The sequence below is a fragment of the Phasianus colchicus genome, chromosome 3 (genome assembly GCF_987193195.1).
Source record: "Phasianus colchicus chromosome 3, bPhaCol1.hap1.1, whole genome shotgun sequence".
Classification (NCBI taxonomy): Eukaryota; Metazoa; Chordata; class Aves; order Galliformes; family Phasianidae; genus Phasianus; species Phasianus colchicus.
The window spans coordinates 69,014,117-69,037,311 of NC_143438.1; the positions used below are offsets into that span (position 1 = coordinate 69,014,117).

Consider the following 23,195-nt stretch of genomic DNA (forward strand, 5'->3'; position numbering starts at 1 on the left):
TATATATGTGGCCTAAGATAATTTCTTAAAGAAACTGACTTGCTATTTTGAATACATTAGTGATTACTGCTTAATTGTGGTGGTTTTTTTTTTTTTTTTGTTTGTTTAATTTGTGCATGTGTTTTTAAAAGGAAGATGAGATTTACAATTTGCCAATGTCTGTTTTTGCTTTCTGAGAAAGCCAGGAAATGTTGACATTACAGCTATTGCAAGTAGTAAGGGGTCTTGATTTTTTTTTTTTTTATTTGTAAGAGTAGTGTACAGGATTAAAAGAAATGAACTCTTTAAAATGATGAAACACCATTTTATAGGCATTAGGCTAGAATTCAATTTTGCACATTTCTATCAATAAGATTATGAGTGTAGAGAAATCTTAGTATTTTGGATTCTTATTCAGTTCTTAGAATTGGAAGCTTACAAAGTGCTGTCAGTTAGAAAACAACTTGAAGTGTGTGTTGCATATAGTATTTTATCTTGAAGAAAAAGATTTACATCTCTAAAAGAGGAACAAACTGGTAAGCTTAAATATAATTGTCACTGGTTGGTGTTGATTAGGGATTCAGAAAATGAAAGCTATGAATGATATTACACTACTTCACATATTTTAGTGGGTCATATTGACTACTGTACCTGATTTCACTAGTTTGAGAGGCAAAATCTTGTGCCAAGATATTGTTCTGCTAAGATCTGCAGATGAAGAAGACAGACAATAGCAGGGTGTGTTGTGGCAGGACAGTGGGGGATGGTTTCAAACTAAAAAAGGAGAGATGTAGATTGGATATGAGGAAGATGTTTTTTTGCAGTGAGGGTGGTGAGGCACTTGGACAGTTTGCCAAAGATGTGCCCCATCTCTGGAGACACTAAAGGTCAGGCTGGACGGGGTTCTGAGCAACCTGATCTAGCTGTAAGTGTCCCTGTTTATTGCAGGGGAGTTGGACTGGGTGACCTTTAAGGGTCCTCTCCAACTCAAGCAATTCCATGACTGTGACTGGTATTGATGCGTTGCCAGCCAGGTAGGCTTAAGAATACTAAGGCCTTCTTAGCCCGTTTTTCCTCCCAAATCTGTCTGTTTAAACCTTCTATGAGATTATGCTTGCATGAATAAAAAAATTTCCTTTGATTCTATTATAATTTTTGTAAATTTTTAGTGTGTATCAATTGCATTAGTATACTGGATCTGCTGGGATGGAGTTAATTTGCTTCATAGCATTTTGTATGATGCTGTGTTTCAGATTTATGAGCAAAACCATGCTGATATCACGGTTATGCTTTAAATGCTGCTGAAGCGTTTCTTCACAACATGAAAACCTTATGTGTTTCTCATTCAGCCTCTTCTTAGCTGATGAACAGATTGGGAGTGCTCAACAGTTTGGGAGTGGAAACATCCAGGCTGATGACCTGAACCAACCAAAGAGATGTTCTTTGTCATACAATGGCATGCTCAGCAATAAAAAGGGAGAGGAGAAAGTTTGGGGTGGTTAGTCATCTTTCTGCATGGGAACTGGATTGCTATCATTCTATCCATGGGAGGTGGTGAACAATTGCCTTCACATCACTTATTTTATTTCATTGTTTTTGTCATCTTCTAAATTTCTTTCCTTCTTTAGTAAGAAAAATATTTCTTACTAAATATTTTTTTATCTTGGCTCACAAGTTTTCTTGCTTTTACTTTGTGTTTTCTCCTCCCTAGTCATGCCGTGGGTGGAAGTGAGTGAGTGGTTGTGTGGTGCTTAGCTGTCTATCATAGTTAGCTCACAACAATTAGCAAAATACAATTTTTTAACACATATTGATCTTGCTAGGGATGCTGGGGTGATTTTTTAATGTGATACACAAGATGATATTTGCTTTATTGTAGAATTTTGTGTCTCAACTTCTAAAAGGGTAAAAAAAAAAATAATAATCTGTAAGAGCTGCCTCTTTATTTCTGCATTTCATGTAGTTACTTGGCTCACAATACTTTTCTTTCCTGTCATGCTAATCAAGATATTTTTTTGAAGTTGGTGCAAGTTCTCAAGTAAGGCAATACTGTTTCTTGGGAAGTGAGTGTTTACTTTTTGCTAATCTCAGGAATAAGGTAAATGTTGTATTGAGCAAGATATGCAGGAACTAGGAAATAACCTTCACGTGGAAGTATAGAGAATGGCTTGCAGACTGTAAGTTTTAATTACAGCTTTATCTGAAGCTGGTGCGCTGTGACTTTTTGTCATCTTAGGCAAAAGTGTTACTTGTGGCACGTATGTGTGATTTGAATCCAAAAAAGGAATATGTTTAATGCAGTTTACTCCAAAATCTGACCAAAAAGTTTAACTCTTTGGAGTCTGATATGCAAATTTTCTTATTTCCCATTTCTCAGTTAATGGTGAGACATCTTCCTCTGTACCAGAAACTGGTAATTCTTCTGTCTCTGAAGCTATGGGAGGTTCAGAAGCTCCCATGTCTACGGATTGCACTAACACTACAGCAGAACCTCAATCAACGGAAGAAGCAGCTAGCTGTTCTGAAAGCCACACTTCCACGCTGTCTGTTGTGTCTGCTGGACTAGAAGCTTCAAGTACTACAGACTGTCCTCAGCCTACTACCACAAACAGTACAGCAGCAGATGCAGCAAAACCAAGGGAATCTTCCTCAGCCACAAGTGCATCAGGAGAGCCTGTAAGACAACAGACTGTTAATGCTGGCTCAGAACCTTTACCAGCAGGGTATGTGGGCTTGATTTTAACACTATTATTGTGTTTTGTCTTAATGTGTGTACAGAGAAATCACAGTTTAATTCCCTACAGAGGTTGCCAGGGATGGGGTTATGTGATCTAAAATGAGGTTTGTACTATTCTGTAACTGGCTGATAGCTTATGTCCCAGAAACTAGCAGCTGATCATTTATTTTCTGAGACAGTAATGTGATCTAAATAGAGGAATTCTTGGGCATTATGGATATGAAGAAGTTTTATTTGATATATTCAAGCTTACTTGGGTCATAATTCATTGCTGCTTTGGTTCTTATACTGGGGTATGTAGTAGGCAATAAAATATGAAGAAACAAAAATGAAAAAAATAGTCTAGAAATGTAGGTTCTTTCAGTGTAGCTTTTGAACTGCAAAGAATTTGTAGAAATTTTATGAATAGCAAGTAAGATGTTCTGCCTGCATTTTTAGAAGTAATTATGTTTATAAGAAAAACATAAGTTCTAACACAAGCAAGGTCTTCAGCTCATTGTCTAACATGTTAATGGGAATGGAAATGAGGATAAATATTGCATTATGACAGTCCTCAGCAGCATGAATCTTGAATTGCTCATAATGTTTTATCCATCTTCATTGTAAGAGCTTTGCAACCAAAACTGAAGAAATAGTCCCCAGGAATATCAGGTAGAGATAAAGGAATCTAACAGGACAGAAAGTAGAAACATGGGAGAGTTATCTGCTGCACACATTTGAGGTTTACTCTGAAAGATCCTGTTGTTTATTGGATGAGACATGCTTGGAAATGCAAATAATTTGTTTCTGAATTTTTAAAATGAAGCATCCAAATCTGAAGCAGATAATCACTTTCATTTTTAGATACCTCAAATAGAATTTAGAAGTACTTCTGAATATCAGTGTATGTTCATTTTAGGTTCCATGTCCCTTAAAGAAGATTCTGTGGTGGTACCAGTTCAAGCAGGAAGTAAATGTATTCTATGTGTATTCTAGTGTGCATTGCCTTCTGTGTTTTAGAATGAGGTTTGGATTGTAGGGTGTTCATTTAGTAGCAAAATGGTTTTTTTTGCTTACTGGGAAATAAGCCCTAGGGAAGTATTTTCACCTTGACTTACACGAAAGTCTTTTTTGTCCTGAAGGTGGGAGCAAAGAAAGGATCCTCATGGTAGAACCTATTATGTTGATCACAATACACGAACTACAACGTGGGAAAGACCACAGCCCTTGCCTCCTGGGTACTGTAGACTTTTCTTGATTTAAAGTTGATAATGCTGCTACGTTCTTTTTCTTCTAGTGCAAAACAAACAAACAAACCCTGCTGTATTGGTTTTAATGAGCAGCTCATTGAAAATGTATCGTACATTATAAATTAAGAAATCTTAAAATGCAGTTAGCTTAGAACTGTGTTAATTTCCATAAGAATATTGGTGTACCTGTACGTATTTCATTCTGATCACTTGTTCAAACACAGCTGCTAAGTTATGTTGTTCTTCCTTTAAAACTTAAGTGTTAAAATAATGGAGATTTTACCATCTTTAATTAGATGGCATCACTAGTTAGTGCAATGGTTATCAACCTCAGATTCCCAGGCAGTATTGGATTTTCTATGAAACTTGCCAATATTGATCATTGTCACAAGAAATTACACAGTAAAAACTGAGGGTGACAGCATGAGACAAGGATGCAATTGCCTGAGTGTTCACCCAGTGTACTCTGCTCCCCAGCCAGTAAAGCTGGGGAGTGCTTTTGTGTACTTTAGAAATTAAGATCATGCCTATCATTCCAGTACTTCATTCAGATAATATCTAGGATCTTAGCATAAAGAGAAAATGAGCTATGCAATGTTACTGGAAAATTTAGCTGTTAATGTTTGTGTTTTTCTTGATAGCTGGGAAAGAAGAGTTGATGATCGTGGAAGAGTTTACTATGTGGACCATAACACCAGAACAACAACATGGCAGCGACCAACAATGGAATCAGTCAGGAACTTTGAGCAGTGGCAGTCTCAGCGTAATCAACTGCAGGGAGCTATGCAACAATTTAACCAACGATACCTCTATTCGGTAAATTTTATATAAACTTTAGAAACGAGAAGAGAGATATAACTGTACTTCCCTTTGAATTGGTTCCCTAACTTGAGCCATGTGAACTGCATGATACTTAAGACTTTTAATGATAGTAGTAACTGGTAAAAGTAAAGCACTCCTTTAACTGAAAAAGAGTGTAACACCTGGTTTATGAGCACTTCATGTATTTAGTGGTATTCAAAACTTCTTTTGTGATTAGGAGTCTCTCATTGGTACAGGTGGTAGTTCTTTTTCCTTGAGCTCATTTTGAAGCTTAGGGATCTGGTTCAATTCTCGAATTTCAAACATGGCTTTCCATTTCTCTCATGTAGTTGCTTACTTAAATCTACTGGTAAAAACTATCACGACCAGTTTCAAAGACTACATTAGCCTGGAGAAGAGAGAGCTCCACAGAGACCTCACTGTGACTTTTCAGTACTTAAATGGGACTTAAAAAAAATGGAGAGTGACTTTTTACCTGGGCAGATAGTGATGGGACAAGGGAGAACAGTTTTAAACTAAAAGAGGAGAGATTTAGATTAGATGTGAGAAGGAATTTTTTTTTACTTGGAGAATGGTGAGGTGCTGAAACAGGGAAGCTGTGGATGCTCTATCCCTGGAGGTGTTCAAGGCCATGTTGGATGGGCCCTAGGCAGCCTTATCTTGTGGGTGGCAACTCTGTTTACAGCTGAGTTGGAACTAGATAATCTTTAATGTCCCTTCCAACTCAAGCCATTCTGTAAATCTATTATATGAGTTATTGAGACATTTTTCATTTCTGACTAGATAAATAGAAGAGTTTTTTATGTTGGTTTGGTTTTGTTTTTGTTTTCCTCCATGGCACTTGCGTATCACTATTCTAAACTCTTCACTGTAAGACTTGAGTTCAGACTCTTAAAATAAGATCCAGTTCTAGAGACTTCACAAGTGAAACACAGCTGGAATGCTTGAAGAAGAAACAACTTAATTTTGACTTTTGGTCTAGGACTGTATGCATCAGGAAGCCTAACTTTCCTCTAAATTTGATAAACCTCTTTCAGGTATCCGCTCTGAAGTAAAGGATGTTGCAGTATTCTTGTGTTTAACACTTCTCAGCTTTTTGTTACCTAATTAGACATATCACCAGCAATTGCAGAAATATGTATCGCCACTGGTTTTCTTCAAGTCCTGTGCTGTGCATCATTTGTCTATTTAACCCACACAACTAGAAAAAGATAGAATGATTGTGGTTAGAAAAGCCATCTTTGTTGCCCTTTATTTGACCCTCTCCAATAGCTGTATATCTCAACAGTACTTCAAGTGCAGCCTCCCCAGTGCTAAGTAGAGTGGAGTGATTACCTCTGTTGACCAGCTGGCAGTACTTTGCAACCCAGAATAAATTTAGCCATCCTAGAGCAGGGACACATTGCTGGCTCTTGTTAGACTTGTCCACTGTGACCTTCAGGTACTTTTCTGCAGAGCTGCTTTCCAGCTGAGTTGCTCCCAGTCTGGATTTGTTCCTTCTTGGGTGCAGGATTTTGCACTCATTCCTGTTTAACTGTACGAGGCTCCTGCTATCACATTTCTCCATTCTGCTATGTCCCCCAGCATGACCTTTTGATGTATTAGTCCCATCACTCTCGGTTTTATGTAATCTGTGAATTTACCAAGGGCTCATTCTGCCTTATTATTTGAGTCATTAATGAAGATATAAAACAATACTGGACCCAGTATTAACTCCTAGAGTACTCCGTCTGTTATTGGATTCCAACTAGACTTTCACCACTGACAGCTTCTTTATGGGTCTGACTAACCAGTTTTCAGTCTGTCTTCTCATCCAAAGTGTACTTCAGTGGCTTGTCTATGAGGATCATATGGGGAACAGTTTCAAAGGAAGGCCTTACTGAAATTTAGGAAGGCAGTGTCCATTGTTCTCATCTATCAGGCCAGTCATTGCATTGTAGAAGCACAGCAGACAGGTCAAATGTGACTTCTGCTTAGTAAATCCACACAGATTCTTTCTGATAGTATTCTTGTCCTTCACATGCCTGGAAGTGGTTTCCAGAATTTCCAGAAGTAGCTGTTCCATTGCCTTCCCAGGGACTGAAGTGAGGCCGACCAGCCTGTAGTTCCCTGGGTTCTCTTTCATGCCTCTTGTGAAGAAAGGCATTTGCTTTCCTCCATTCTTCAAGCGTGTCTCTCACTTGCCATGATTGACTTAAGATTATCAACAGTGGCCTCAAAGTGACATTTGCCAGCTCCCTCAGGACTCCCCTGTCAGGGCTCATGGATTTATAAATGTCTCTGGCCTGATCTGCCTCTTCCAAGGGTACATCTTCAGGGGCTTGGACTAGATCATCTCTAGAGGTCCCTTCCAACATCTACGATTTTGTGACCAGAATTTTCTGTGTTCTGTACAACCAGATCTCTTGTCTCATTCAGCAGTGAGCCCACATTTTCCTTAGTCTTCCTCTTGTCACTGATGTACTTAAAGAAGTATATATGTCTTGTTGCTATTGACATCCCTAGTTAGTGTCAATTCTGCTAGGCCTTTGGCTTTCCTAACCTCATTCCTGCATGCTCAAAGGATGTCTCTTTATTTCTTGGAGATTACCTGTTCCTGCTTCTGCCTTCTGTGTGCTTCTTTTTTGAGTTTGAATCTAATGAGAATCTAATTGTTCATCCAGGGAGATAAGGGGATTGTAAACCATTACTTTTTGCTGCTTGAAATTTTTGTGTTTTTTTCCTAGATTTGTTGACTTGTTTCTAATAGGTACTGAAATTTTGCTGAATTCTCAGCTCAACTGAAGTACGCTTTGCTCAAATCGTGCCCTGTCATTATTACTTTGTGCCAATCTGTTCATACTGTTAGAACTGTTAGCTCCTTAGACATTGCCTAAAACATAGGGACACACTTTATCATCATTTTGGTAAGTTGCTTGAGACCAGTATTAATAAAAAAGTGGCAATTGCCATTCAAAATATGTGTGATTTGAGATATGTTGATATTGAATTGCATATTTATAAAAAAGAATAAAAAGATGCTGATTCTTGATTAAAAAAAAAAAAGCAAACCTTCCATCGCTATCTTTAGAGGAAACTTAAGAAATAAAAAAAGGAGGCATACAGATGACTTAACTGCAAATGCAGTAATCACAGCTGAAGCCAAGAAGTCTCTCTGAGTGACTTTCTCTGCTTTTATACTACTTTGATGAGTTGCTTAAACATCTCAGAAAACTCACTTCTCCTGATCTGAGGTTTATTTAGTTTTTAGTTAGATTTATTCTCTGAGAGAGCAGTGTATTTTTTATTTAGATCATGTTTCTTTATTGATTTAATGATCACTCTTGCTAAACACCATAGTTTTATTTCTCACTTTCTGACCTTAGAATCATCAAATTGGAATTGTGAGACAGAACATACTTGAAGGAGGAGAAGAGATAATTGGAGTGTTTGCATCCCATTCACATCTCTTCACAGCTCTATTTTTTAGGTAGCATATCAGTTGCATCCTTAGAACTCACATTTTTGAGGAGAAGAAAAATTGAAATGCTATTGAAGAAAGTATGAGTGTTTGTGGTTTTTTTTCCATTTTTATCTTTTAGGTAGGTGCTTCTATACACTTCTGAAACTGTTACAGTCAAATGAGGTAACTTGTCTTCCTCTGACACACCAGAAATCTGCTTATATAGCAGCTTCTGAGTAACATAGTTTATTTTCTGGGAGCAGTAATTTAATCCTTTTAATAAACAAGTTAAAATTTCACCTGTCTTGAGTGGCCAAAGATAAGTTATATGAAGGAAATAATAATCACAGCCTTACCGTTCTTATAGTTATTCTTGTTTTTGTTCTTCTTCTTCTTCTTTTTTTTTTTTTTTAAAGTACTAGTGGTACTTTCCTGGAATTGATATTTTTCATTATCTTGCTGTTGTTTTATGCATCCCTTTCTAGCTTCATTCTCTTTTGTTGTGTTGTCATAACAGTAGCTAGTCTTTTTCCTTTCTTACCATCTTTTTCATGGAACATAGCAGCACTATAACTTCATTTACTTCTGAGAAAATGGTAATTCTCTTTTTGTATCTAATAGCTTGATTTTGAGTATATACGTTGCATTTTCTTACGATCCTTGCTCTGCTTCTGTATCACAGGAGAACACCAAAAATACTGTAGCCTTTCCTATGTGAATTTGCTGTTTGGAAACGCTAAGTGGGTTTGAGAATTTTTGTATTGCAAATGTTATTTAAAACTAAAGCAGCACTGGCAGTAAGCTGATCCTTAAGATACTCTGGAAAATCTAGATTGGTTTCCACTTATCAAAATTTAATTCTGTGGAAAAGAACAACATAACTGGGCAAGCGAACTTCACCATCGTAAAGGTTTTAGAGAGAGTCCTTTTAGTTATAAATTAGAGCATGGATCCTGTTGTCACTTCTGCCTTTTATATTCCATTCATAAAATATTTCATACTCTAATCATGCCATATTTTGTATCCTTGGGAGCTACTGGAGGACTTCTGCAAGTTTACAGTACTTTAGAAATTTAGTATGGTTCTTCATGGTATTTTAATCTTTTCTTAAATTATTTTCCCCTTTTAACCTTGCTGTATGTTGGTATTATATAAAAAAAACCTGAATGTTTTAATGGAATGCAACTGTTTCGACAAAGAAAGACAAATATTGAAAATAGCTATTGGAAATAGCAGAGAAGACATCATATACTGAGAATATGAAAAAATACATAAATTGGCATTAGACTTTGTGTTTTAACACATACTTTGAATTTTTAATTAATAGTAAAGTGTTTTCTTAAGCAAGAAGTACACATCTTTTCATATAACTTTCATGAACTGCACAATTTTTAAAATCACTGGCTCTCTCAAGTTTATGATAAGGAGGGAAAGTATGGTATGTAGGTTGGAAACAGTGGAGGCAAGGGAACAAATCATAAATTGTCACACAATTATGTTTTTCCACCAAAACAGACTAAAAATAGCATGCTATCCAGGCGGTGTGGTCTTCACAGCTAGTGGTGAACTTTAAACATATTATGGGAAACAATTATGACTAGTATTTGGCCTAACTGGATGTACTCTTGTTTATAAATAGGCTTCGATGTTGTCAGCAGAGAATGATCCACTTGGGCCTTTGCCACCAGGGTGGGGTAAGTTAATTAGCTGTTGACTTCAGGAGACGACAGTTAGAGAAATTTGGAATGCAATTATTGTATAGTTTGTGTGTGTGTGTTTGTTTGTTTGTTTTCTCTTTCTCCCTAGAAAGGAGAGTGGATTCAAATGATAGGGTGTATTTTGTAAATCATAACACAAAGACAACACAATGGGAAGACCCTCGAACTCAAGGGTAGGTGTGTATATTCACTGTATAAATGAAAAGATCTTGCTTAATTATCACTTTAAAAGTCATGATATGAGCAGGAGGCAAAAATTACTGTCTTTGTTTTTTTCCTGCAGTTTACAAAATGAGGACCCTCTTCCGGAGGGCTGGGAAATCAGATACACTAGAGAAGGTGTACGATACTTTGTTGATCATAATACAAGAACTACCACCTTCAATGATCCTCGTACCGGGAAGTCTTCTGTGTAAGTGAGGAAATGTAAAAGTATTTTCTAGCTTTTTCATTTGTTACATTTCAATGATGCAGTTCTTCTCATACTAGAAAACAGTCTATGCTTCTAGCTAGAATTGAGCAATAAATTATAAATGCGTTGTTTTCTTGTAAACCTATTTTCAACCTTTAATTGTCAATTTCTCTGTGCCACGCTTCACCGTACTACTGTAAGGTTCAGTAGTTTTTATTCACCGTTCAAATACGAAGATTGTAATTGCACTGTAAATTGAGAAAGGAAGTGAGGTAAGCTAGTACATCATAAATTCAACTAATATAACTAATAAACAATTTTAATGGAAACAACACATGATTGTAAGATGTGTTGCTGTTAGTTGTACATGCTCTAATAATATTAATAGCTAAGCAAACAAGTTCTGAATACTTGTCAAAATTTTACTTGCAGATCTTCTGTTTCTAAATAGGTTAATCAGAAGTGTTGACCCAGCTGATGGTGTCTGTCTTAATGCCTTTTGTGTACAGTAGCATTTATGGAGCTTACCTTTGATGTGTCAGTGGCATTTCCTCCAAAGAACCTGTAGATCAGTGTACTATAAATTTCTTCTTGGTTCCACAAACAGCTGAAGCCTTTATAACCTATGTTAACCCCTAGTGATTATGATGTGATTAAGATCATACTGCAACCTTTCTCTCGGTGAAGACAACATAGTAGATATCTTTCCTTTATCTGGCTTTTAATTTTTACAAAATTGATAGATATTTGAAATACTCAGAATCTGTACCTCCTAAATTGATTAGTATCTTTAACAACAACAGCAAAAAGGTGTTGCAGTGGTGAGGACAGGAAGACTGGCCAACCAAACGTTTCGTTTATTTGGGAAATAATACAAAAACAAGTTGGGGCATGTACTAAGAATTTCCATTTGTGATCGTATCTTATGATTGCAATCTTTTGTGCATTTTTGAAATCTGCAAGCTTTTGTTTGGTATTGAAAGTTCTGTTTGATGTCTGTATGGTTAATGTATCTCAAATATATTCCCTTACAGAAATAAAGGGCCACAGATTGCCTATGAGCGTAGCTTTAGGTGGAAACTTGCTCATTTCCGTTACTTGTGTCAGGTACTGATTAAGTAATTACTTAGTTTTTGAGTCTTTTTGAATTTTCATACGTGTATTTTATGCTTTGTAACATTATTGCTTTATGGTTACAGTCCAATGCACTGCCAAGCCATGTGAAAATCAATGTATCCAGACAGACTTTGTTTGAGGATTCCTTCCAGCAAGTAAGACTACAAAATTTGTTATGTTTATAAGCTGAAGTTTTTCAGCTTCAGTCTGTAGCCAATTATATTCCTTCTTCTCTGTAGTGATCAAAATGCTTGATGCCCTTTTTCCATCAAAGCCTCTTTTAGTAGGGTCCTCTATAAACTAAAAGTGTATTATCAATGAAAGTATATTTCACTTTAGATCAGAGGAAATCATGTTTTTAAGTTAGTTGTCTAAACTTCCAAATCTATAATATGTGAGATGAAAAGCCTTTTTGCCAATTTTCCTTTAAGATTGGCAGATATTGTATGCCTTTGGAAGAGTATAAGAACAGGGCAACCATGTAGTGATAATTTCCAGATAAGCTCTTGCTTATCTGCTGCTCAAGGATTTTGAATCTGAGTTGGCATTTTTGTGTTCAGTTCCTTGAATGCATGTTCTAAGAGTTGATGTAATTGCTTTTCAAATCTTTGTAAACATTTGTCCTATATGGTGTATCTGTAACAACTAAATCTAAATTTGAAGGAGCAATTGCACTGAAAATACATCAGTTATAATTTAGTATGAATTTTATTGTTTTGGTAGATTATGGCATTAAAACCCTATGATTTGAGGAGAAGATTGTATGTTATATTCAGAGGAGAAGAAGGATTGGATTATGGTGGATTGGCAAGGTAAAATAAAATTTATTTGGAAGTGTTATTTTTTCCTTTTTTTTTTTAATGGCATTCTAATCTTGACTTCTGATGTCATTCAGAACATAACTGCTTGCTTTTACAGTCTTGTCTTGGTTAGTTCTCTGGCTCCCCTTAATGTATTAAGGAGGTAGAACTGGCAGCTCTGGCAGTTGTTATGAATACAAATTATATTAGTAAAACCATGATCTCACTTCTGTTCACTGACAAAGACTGATGCTTACATTGGATTCTATTTTTTTTGGAGCCAGTAAATTTCTCTAGACAGAGTTATTTCTGAAAGTTTCTACCATAAAGTTCAGCTTTGTTGAAAGTAGGGATTGTGGAGTACATAATTTTGCATATTTAGGAAAAAATCAAACAGACAAATACCAGATTAGGGGCTGATATGAGCAGGACAGCTGTGAGCTAGGTGAGAGCAGTGTAGGTGTGAAGTAATGGTGGAGGACTTTGCAGGCTGTGTAGGAATATCCAAAAGCTAGAGCACAAGTTTTTCTAGAATCTGAAGTGGATTCAAAAGAATTTTAACAAGAAAATCATAGGTAAAGTGCATTTCCTTTGTTGTCCATGTAGTGGATAACCACTGACTGCTGCAGCCAGTTACTTGACTGAGGTGTTGCTAGTAGGATGAAAAAGTCAGTTAGCACTGTGGGTCCACAGAACTCGATGTAGTGGTAGGTGATAGAGATTTTCTTTGCTGTGTGGTTTTTTGTTGTTTTTTTTTTTCCTCTCTTTTTAAAATGAGTTCTGTTTTGGTTTTGTTCTGTTTCCAGCTGACTTACTCTGTTCAAATGTGCAGTATTTGTAAGTAAGGAAACCTTTTTTGTGAACACTGAGCTTTTTTTTGGATATGTGTATGCTCATGTTTCTGAATTACAATATTACAAAAATGTTTTGGAGGACTGCAGGAAGATTTTTTTTTTTCCCATGAGTTTTGTTTTGTTTGGTGTTCCTATGATGTTGACTCTGGGCTTAAGCTGGGAACCAGGAGAGTTCAAGCAACCTGTTCCAGAGAAACAGAAGTATTCCAAAGAAGAATAATTGAACTTAAGATTATCAGTCACAAAATATGGCAGAATAAATTAAGAAAAGAAATATGCAAGTAGTAAAATTCCATAGATTTTGTAATAAATCTTACCCAAGACATGGGATGTGAAGTAAAAAACAGCAAGGATCTCCTTGTAATTCAGCTGAGAATTCTTAAAAAAGTGCTCATGTACTGACTTGCTAATGCAGTACTGTGTTAACACAAGTATTGAAAGCCAGTGCACCTGATTAATCATCCTGTCTCTTAGCAGGCTAAACTCTGTGTGTGTTCTCCAGATTTTTACCTTGTTCGGCAGGACCAATCTGAATGCTTTATCCTATGGCTAGTTCTAGCTGTTAACATGAGAAAGATGTTGCTTCTACAAATTTCTTGCTGATGACTAATTTCTTTGTTTCTTTCCTTGTTATCTGGCTGTGATATAAATTAAAAGCTTATTAAATATGATACTGCTATACAGAGTTAATATAATTGTCTCAGTACAAAACTTGCGTAGAATGGTGTACAACAATTCTTGTGCTTATTAAAAGATGCACAGAACCCAATTAGGGCTGTTTTATCCTAGCTGCCTTTCTCTGTTTATTCTTTCTAAATAGCCTTTGAGCTAGAAGCATATTTTATCAAATTGTGATCCATTACTTAAGTTTAATTGAACTGTCAGGAGAAACACATCTGCAAACCTCTCATTTTTATTTCCCAATTTCAGGTAAATACAGGGATAGGAAAGACACCTCTGAAATGTGACAGCTGAAAGACGGTCAGAATAGAATTCTGTTTTTGCAATTATTACAGGATAGACCTTTCTCCTTTTGCAGCTTTTCATAGAATCACAGAATCACCAAGGTTGGAAAAGACCTTCAAGATCATCCAGTCCAACCATCCACTTATCACCAACAGTTCTCACTAAACCATGTCCCTCAACACAACATCCAAACGTTCCTTGAATACCTCCAGGGTCAGTGGACTGGGCAGCCCATTCCAGTGCTTGACCACTCTTTGAGAGAAGTAATATTTCCTAATGTCCAGCCTGAATCTCCCCTGGCGCAGCTTGAAGCCATTCCCTGTAGTCCTATCACTAGTTACAAGGGAGAAGAGGCCGACCCCCAGATCACTAAACCTCCCTTCAGGTAGTTATAGAGAGCAATAAGATCTCCCCTGAGCCTTCTCTTCTCCAGACTGAACAATCCCAGCTCCTTCAGCTGCTCCTCATAAGGCCTGTGCTCCAGACCCCTCACCAGCTTTGTCGCCCTTCTTTGAACATGCTCCAGGGCCTCAATGTCTTTCTTGCAGTGAGGGGCCCAAAAGTGGACACAGTACTCGAGGTGTGGCCTCACCAGAGCTGAGTACAGGGGGACAATCACTTCTCTGTTCCTGCTGGCAACACCGTTTCTGATGCAAGCCAGGATGCCATTGGCCTTCTTGGCCACCTGGGCACACTGCTGGCTCATGTTCAGCCGGGCATCAATCAATACCCCCAGGTCCATTTTCTCTACGCAGTCTTCCAGCCACTTCGCCCCAAGCCTGCAGCGTTGCCTTGGGCTGTTGTGGTCAAAGTGCAGCACCCAGCATTTGGTATTGCTGAACCTCATCCTGCTGGCTTCAGCCCAGCTATCCAGCCTGTCCAGGTCCCTGAACCTTTTCCATAGCCCTTGCTTTTCAGTTTCAGGGTCTTGCTTGTGTTTAGGGTCTAATATTAAAATACTTGAGTATATGTCTGCACTTCAAGTCTCTGGTTATATAAAAATGCTCAAAGTGACAAATATTTTAAACATCAGCTATCTTGATACAGAAATACCAGATCTTATTATAATTTCAGGTCAGCTGAGTTGGAATCTATGAAACCAGGGAATGACATGTATTAAGCCTCAACAAAAAAGTATTTTCACATCTTTGTGTCCTGTTGGCTTAACTGATGCACGGTAATTTGTTAAATTGCTGTAACTCAGTGTCTGTTTTGCTGACAGACTGGGAACGGAAATAAGATGATGTTTGATCTTACCTGGATTATTCAGAACTTTTTAAATAGAGATTTGAGTCATGTGCAGCAAAGCAGGCATGGTGAGGGTGGATTCTGTGTAACTCCTGGGCAGCTAAAACCTATGCTATGAGAATGTTCAAGGTGAGAACAATCATTTCTAAGAGCTGGAAATGGTGATTTTGTAGCATTATAGTTCTTATGGATTGATAGTTTTTATATTTAAAAAGTGCTTAAATCTTTATATTTTTGTATGGCTGTAATACAACACTGTTAATGTTATTTTTCCAAGTTTGCATTTATTTTGACCATTTCATTACATGCTTAAAGGAAATGGTGATAAAGATGTGTAGATGTGTATTTGATGGTTTTTATGTGTATACCTGTTGATTTTTTTTCCATAGAGAATGGTTTTTCTTGCTTTCCCATGAAGTACTGAACCCTATGTACTGCCTATTTGAATATGCTGGCAAGAGCAACTATTGCCTACAGATAAATCCAGCGTCAACAATCAATCCTGACCATCTTTCATATTTCTGTTTCATTGGGCGTTTTATTGCCATGGTAGGTTATAGTTTTAAAGTTTTATTGTTTCTTGTATTTATACAATTATTTCTGAATGGTATTATTTTTACAGTTTTAATTTAAGCAAATCCACCTGAAATGTTTCCTGAGTGTTATGTTTCTCAAATGCTGAATTTTCCTGGGATGGTGATGGAAATGAATATGAAATTCAAAATAACGTTTTAATTTTGTCAATTACATGTGTGTTGTTCTTCATGTAAACAGTTGCTTTATTGTTCAAATATTGATGGTCTGACAAATGTGACTAATATTTTCGTAGAAAGGTTCCTCAGTTAGACTTGGTACATATTGATGTGTTAGAAAAAGTGTGCTAAAAATGTTTTGCAAGTACATTGTGTCCAAATATGTGTTTAAATTAAGGTTCAGAGCTCACATAGTGGAAAAGCAGAAGCTTGCAGGGGAGTTTATAGCATCCTGAATCACTACCATTATGTTTCTCTTAAAGCTATAAGCTAAACAGAGATGTTATATCATTTCTCCTTGTATCAGTGAACCAAGTATCTCTAAAGGAGTCTTGCTGTAACATATTCTTCTGCCTAGAGATAGAGGAAACTGCAATGCAGGAAGATACGGTAAAGCAAATTATGTGCTAGAATCAAATTCTGTTTATTTTTGTAGTGATTTTTGTTCATAGGCATCATAGAAATGCTTTTTAATTGAGAAATTTACCTCATTATAGAAGAGAATTTAATTCAGGTATTTAAAGGCATTAAAAGTCAAACTTCTCTTTCTTGAAGCCGTTTGATATTTTCATTTTACATTCTCTAAGAAAAAGAGAGACTAGTATAATAGTGCCTAATGTAGATAGTTTCAAGGTTTGAATGGCACTAACTGCTCTACTTCCTAGAATACCTTCTAATGGCTTAAAATAGCTGAAGCAATAACCTAAATGTGAATCATTTTAAGGATTCTAGATGGTTGTAATAAGTGCAGTTATAGCTTCTGTTTGTCTCGGAACTCTAGAAGACTTGCTGCTTTCAGATCATAAAAACTTCACTTGACTTTAAGTATTGAAATAGCCACAGACATTTTTGACTGCAGTGGAGTTAAATGTAAATATATGTCTTGTATTACTCTGTGTTACTCTCTTACTTGTGTTACTCTTAACAAAATAAAATTGTTAAATGGCAGTTGATACCTGTGTGCTACAATTGTTATGTTTGCTGTAAGATTACTGTAGCTATTAAATGAGATGATTTATGACTGTACTTTTACAAAAACAATACAAAACAAACAACAGGAAATCATATGGCTGGATAATGCACTCTGTTTATTTTGTCCAGTTCTACCAGTTCACTCTCCCATGAGAATTCTAGACTAGTTTAAAAGTAAACAAACAAAAAAAAGCCTTCATGCATGCTAGAATAATCCAGAATAATCCTTAGAGGGGAAGTGAGAATGTAGTGCAATCAAATGGAATGTTGTCTTTTTCTGGAGAAAATGGGCTGTTATTTACTCTGGTTCTTTTTCTTACTATTTCAGCTTTAAGGAGAGTTAAGCAATAAATGCCTTACTGCAGCCTGTTTTTAGAATGATTTAGAATGTACTTACAGCCCGGAAGGCTGATATTATCCTGGGTTCCAACAAAAGAAGGGTGGCCAGCAGGATAAGGGGGGTGATTGTCCCCCTGTATTCTACCCTCGCGAGGCCCCATCTGGAGTACTGATTCCAAGTCTGGGGCCCCCAACACAGCAAACATGTGGAGCTTTTGGAGAGGGTCCAGAGGAGGGCCATGAAAGTGATCCAGATGCTGGAGCACCTCTCCTGTGAAGATAGGCTGAAGGAACTGGGCTTGTTCAGCCTGGAAAAGAGAAGGCTGTGAGGAGACCTCAGTGCAGCCTTCTAATATCTAAGGGGAGTTTATAAAGATGAGGGAAATCAACTTTTTACATAGGTAGACAGTCATAGGACAAGGGGGAATGGTTTTAAACTGAAGGAAGGGAGATGTCAGGGGGAGGTTTCCTACTGAGATAATGGTGAGGTGCTGAAACAGATTGCCCAGAGAGGTTGTGGAAGCCTCTTCCCTGGAGCTGTTAAACAGGCCAGGTTACATGAGGCCCTGGGCAGTCTGATCTAGTACTTGATCTAGTGGCTGGTAACCATGCCTGTTGCAGGGCAGTTGGAACTTCGTGATTCTTGGAGTCCCTTCCAACCCAAGCCATTCTGTGATTCTCTGATTCTATGATTTTTAAGAGGTATTTCAGTGAAGAATGTATAGTGGATTAGGGTGAGACAAACTAATAGAACACAGGTACTACTGTGAAAATATCAGCTTTTGGGAGCACCAAGTCTGTATAGAAGTTAATACTGTGTGTATGCAGTGATGTTTGCCTAATATTGTGATTCAGCGCTGCTGACTGGGTCACATCGTGTGTGTGTATGTAGTGAGGCATTTTTTTTAGTGTGATTTTTGATAGGAACAGTCTAATTTCTCTCTCTTTTTTTTTTTTTTTTTTTCCTATAAAGAAGGTAATTCTGAAAGCTCTTTCAGAAACATCAATAGCATTTTTAATTGTTTTTACAAGCTGCAGTAGCATTGTGTAATGGATGATTTTGCAGGATGTATGCACATAGTGAAAATGGTCAGTAGTATTCAGGTAGGATCAAAAAACATGCTCAAGTAGGATTAAGTAACACTTGGCATACATACCTATCCACATAATAAGGAGAAAACATAGCAATTCCCTCATAAAATGGCTATATTGTTTTATGAAATGCTTTTTTATTGTATGCTTGGATAAATTTTGTCAATTAAAAACTTAACTGCTCACTTAATGTAACATTGTTTTTGTTTATTTGTTGAAGTACAGAGCTGCTACTCCTGCTTTTTATCTCTTGAAGGAGAAAAGAAAAGAATACAAGTTCAGCAATTCAGCAATTCAATAAAAGCTAAACAGACTTTTTTTTGTTTGTTTCAACAGGCATTGTTTCATGGGAAATTTATTGACACTGGTTTTTCTTTGCCTTTCTACAAACGAATGCTGAGCAAGAAACTTACTATTAAGGATCTAGAATCTATCGATACTGAATTTTACAACTCACTAATTTGGATAAGGTTTGTAGATTTCTTTTTTGGAATTTTTATGAATTTTTCTGTTTTAGTATTTATTGTAGCCTGTTGTATTTTTCTTTCTTTTCATTCCTTCAGGGATAATAACATTGAAGAGTGTAACTTGGAAATGTACTTCTGTGTAGATATGGAGCTCTTAGGAAAAGTAACCTCACATGAGCTGAAATCAGGAGGTTCCAATATCTTGGTAACTGAGGAGAACAAAGAAGAGTATATCGGGTAGGAAGGCTTAGATTTCAAAGAAAGTGTTTCATGTTTTAACTGTTGCTTTAGTATTTTATGACTCAGCATTGTTATTATTGAAATGCTATCTTGGTACTTGTGGCATCTTGGTGGTTTTTGCTCTTTTCTCTTTTTCCATTTCCTTCCATTTCTCTCATGCCACAAAACCTCCTGCCCTCCATCCCCCCTCAAAAAAAAAAAAAAAAAAAGACAAGACGCGTTAACAAGATGAGGACCTATATTACTGTATTATTACTACTCTTACTGTACATGTAACGTGAGAACAGCTGAAACTGAAAATGAGCGAACCTATTTTAATTAACTTCTCATAATGGAAAGAAATGTATTTGAAGATTTCAAAATTGTCACTGTGGTAACTTGAAATTGAGGATGGTGTATAGCGTGGCACAATGGTGTGTAACTTAAACTGTTTTTTTTTCTTTGTTTTGTTGTACTGCTCTTTCCTGCTTCTTTCCTATGACTGTCTTTTGTTTTGAACCCCTTTCTGATCAACTTGAGTGATCTCTGAAGAGCACGTACAGAGATCTTTTTCTGTGATAAAGCATATGTTCCATGCTGCATATAAAGTTCTCACCTTAAATTAGTAGTCTTTGGTTTTGCAGTGAAATAGTTTCTATAGTATGTACCTATATTTACTGTCACTTTCTTATACTCAGAAACGGCTTGACTATTTTAGTTGAAACTTGAAACAGACGTGTTACCTCTTCCTTCTAAATCTTAGCATAAGTCAGATGTTCGGAACAGAAAATGACTACTCCTTGCTGAAGCTGGAAGTATTGGGAACCATAGTTATAGCTATTATAAGCAGCAGTGTTACTGCAGTATATTTTAAGATTAGTGGAAATTGTTCTTTTTGTCCATTGAAATGCTAGAATTATACACTTCAAAGCATAAGCAAATTTTGCCATAATAAAATCATAGTGCCCAAGTACCATCATTTTCAAGAAATAATTACTGAATTTAGATGAATGAAAGATTTATAGTAATAAATCTTTTTTGTTGAATGGGAACCTAAAGAACATCATGCTGTTGTTACTGTCCTTTGAACTTGGAGATTTGTAATAGTATCAGTATGCTAACTTCTTTATAGGCTGCAGATTCGTACAGTGTGAGAAAGTAAAATAGGAGGGAATATTGCTTCACTGGGCCACATCCATAATTATGTACGTTTGAACTTCTTTATATTGAGTGCTAATTGATGTTTTTTTTCTTTTTTTCCATCCCAGGCTCATGGCTGAGTGGCGATTTTCTCGGGGAGTTAGAGAACAAACCAAAGCTTTTCTTGATGGTTTTAATGAAGTTGTTCCACTACAGTGGCTACACTACTTTGATGAAAAAGAGCTGGAGGTAGGTTTTCTGTTCAGCATTTTTACCTTCTGTAAAAGTAGAATGAATTAATGAACAGCCAGCTTGAAGTTCTCACTTGTGGTCTACTACATTTTATACCCTGTGGGACATGGAGAATTTAATAAGAGGCAAGGGTAAATCACAAGACAGTATCCTTATTGAATCTGGGCTTTGCATTGTCCAGTGAATGTGAATTTTAGATTCTTTCTTCCTTTTTGACTGTGTTTTGCAAGCTTCTATGAAAGAATCAGAATATGAGATCACAGATGGATCAATTTGTGTTAGAAAACTTTTCCCTCTAGAGGACAGCCTTTTAACAGGTGGCACAGGAGTTGATTCTGGTGTGTGGTGATTGCTTGGTTTGATGTGCATAATCTGTGGTAGATTCTAGGATTATTACACCAACAAGGTTTGATACTAGATTTTGTAGATCCTTAGTACACAACCTGAGGGCTAATAACAAGTATCAGTTGCACACACAGCTTACTTAAAAGTCAGCCTAATCTATGTGTCCTGTTAAGGTTCCGTTTTGAAGCAGGGACAAAAGGTTTTGAAGTAGCAGGCTTATTTATTACTGAGAGACTTGCCAAGGCTGCCTGTTTATAACAAGCAGTGTTTTGAAAGCCTTTTAGGAGGCTTTGCCTTTAGGATTTTCAGCTTTCATTGCTTCTAATAGTGATTATTTTATGAACTTAAACTTTGCAGTGTATTTTATCTTTTCTTATAGTAGTAGCAATGTAATTGTCATCATCTTGGAATATGAGGCAAGATTTTAATGTGAAAGGTATTGTCCTTAATGTTGAACTTCCTCTTATGGGAAAGGTTGTATGTTTTATTATTGAATTAGTAATTGGAAGAAACCTCAGTTTCCAATATGTAGACTTTCAGATCACATAAAAACACAAACAATTTTGGAGTTCTGCAAACTTAGGATAAAGAAAAATCTAATTATGCATAAAATTGAAAAAAATTGCCAGTCCTTTGTTTGGAACAAGAATCCATGTTTTTGTTAGCATGTCTCATACAAGATACTAAAGCAACTCTTAATTTCTATGTGTACCTGTGTACATTGTCAAGTATCATTGTCTTTTGTAGGTTATGCTCTGTGGTATGCAAGAAGTTGATTTAGCAGACTGGCAAAGGAACACTGTTTATCGTCATTATACAAGGAATAGCAAGCAGATCATGTGGTTCTGGCAGGTATATTTATCAGCAAAACTTCCAACTTTGGGATTTTACTCTGTTTTCTAACACAAATGACATATAAAGGGGAGGGATGACATCTGAATGAAGGCTCTCACTTACTCCTTTCTTTTTTTATTTTTTGAGAAACAAGGAGTTCTTGAACATAGCGTAGGGTGGGAAATGGCAGTGAGATATCTGCATCAAATTTGAATGGCTGAATCAGAAATACTTATTTTTATATCTTGTCCTTTTAATTGATTGTATTAAAGTACAGTTTTTTTTCTATTGTTGGCAGTGATGTACTTTCTAAATGTTCATAATGTAGAGTACATCAGAACTGCCACACATTATTTATGATTATCAACATATTAACTGTGCCAGTCTAGTGCTGACCAATTATAACTCACATTTTAATTGAGTTAGCTAAGAATTATTTTCAGAAAAACAAAAAAACGACAAGCAGAACAACAGCTGCCAGGAGCTATGAGTTTCCCTGGAGGGAACTCCCAGCTAGGCATTTCCTGTCTTGTGATAAATCACAATTTGAAATAGACTTTTGATAAAGTTTTTCTAAAAATGATACAAATCAATTATTTTTAGCTTATCTGTGTGTTTTCAGTGCAATGGAAGATTCAAGGATACGATTTCTCAGGAAAAAAAATTGATTAAGCTCATTACTGAAAGATTCATGATCATTGTGTTTTAGTGCTTTAGAAAGAAATAAAAACTCTTCATACTTTGCTGATAGCTGTTGCCAGCTTTCATGTTGTAACAGTCAATAGTGCATATAATCTGACATCAGTGTCTTTTTTCCCTCACCTTCAATTTTACTGAAATGGAGACAGATGAGCTTTTCTCAAAGTTTCTTTTGAAATGGAATTATTGTGTTTTCACAGTCTTGTAAGTTTTTTGTTTTCTCCAGCTTTGTCCAAATTTTTTTTACTAAGTAATTTGAATCTCTGCACCTAGTTTGTAAAAGAGACAGACAACGAGGTTCGCATGCGACTTCTGCAGTTTGTCACTGGCACTTGTCGATTACCTCTGGGTGGATTTGCTGAACTTATGGGTAAGTGAAGAATGACCCAAACTTTTAGACTGTAACTGTTTCATTTGTAAATGAACCAGGCTGTAAGTGGATGCCAGGAATTTCTTGTACATCAGCTTGGTTCTATCAGGTTTTTTATATCAGAAATCACATGGAATAACTTTATAAATGATTAGGAAATAAGCTTATTTCTATTAGCAGAATATTCATATTCATGTAACAGGTAGCACCTGATAATTTCTGAGTGCTTTATCTGAATTGTTTTATGTCCGACAGCTGTGTTGTGTGTTACTTCAAAGGAACAGATTACAGTTATTTTAATTTTATTTTCTAGGAAGTAATGGTCCTCAGAAATTCTGCATTGAAAAAGTTGGTAAGGAAACTTGGTTACCAAGAAGTCATACTTGGTAAG

The 23,195-nt window shown here is 36.4% G+C and overlaps 1 protein-coding gene across 6 annotated transcripts in view; it reads left to right on the forward strand.

Annotated features, from left to right (window-relative positions):
- Window positions 1-23,195, forward strand: part of WWP1 (WW domain containing E3 ubiquitin protein ligase 1) — a 60,882-nt gene that overhangs the window by 34,348 nt on the left and 3,339 nt on the right. For all 6 annotated transcript variants that reach the window (XM_031590959.2, XM_031590960.2, XM_090137779.1 and 3 more), the window contains 16 exons: window positions 2,357-2,702; window positions 3,838-3,933; window positions 4,587-4,761; window positions 9,849-9,903; window positions 10,016-10,100; window positions 10,211-10,339; window positions 11,374-11,446; window positions 11,539-11,610; window positions 12,179-12,267; window positions 15,713-15,872; window positions 18,815-18,948; window positions 19,042-19,182; window positions 20,433-20,553; window positions 21,649-21,753; window positions 22,708-22,804; window positions 23,118-23,190. In XM_031590959.2, the coding sequence (XP_031446819.2) occupies window positions 2,357-2,702; window positions 3,838-3,933; window positions 4,587-4,761; window positions 9,849-9,903; window positions 10,016-10,100; window positions 10,211-10,339; window positions 11,374-11,446; window positions 11,539-11,610; window positions 12,179-12,267; window positions 15,713-15,872; window positions 18,815-18,948; window positions 19,042-19,182; window positions 20,433-20,553; window positions 21,649-21,753; window positions 22,708-22,804; window positions 23,118-23,190 (1,951 nt within the window). The remainder of the gene's footprint in view (window positions 1-2,356; window positions 2,703-3,837; window positions 3,934-4,586; window positions 4,762-9,848; window positions 9,904-10,015; window positions 10,101-10,210; window positions 10,340-11,373; window positions 11,447-11,538; window positions 11,611-12,178; window positions 12,268-15,712; window positions 15,873-18,814; window positions 18,949-19,041; window positions 19,183-20,432; window positions 20,554-21,648; window positions 21,754-22,707; window positions 22,805-23,117; window positions 23,191-23,195) is intronic.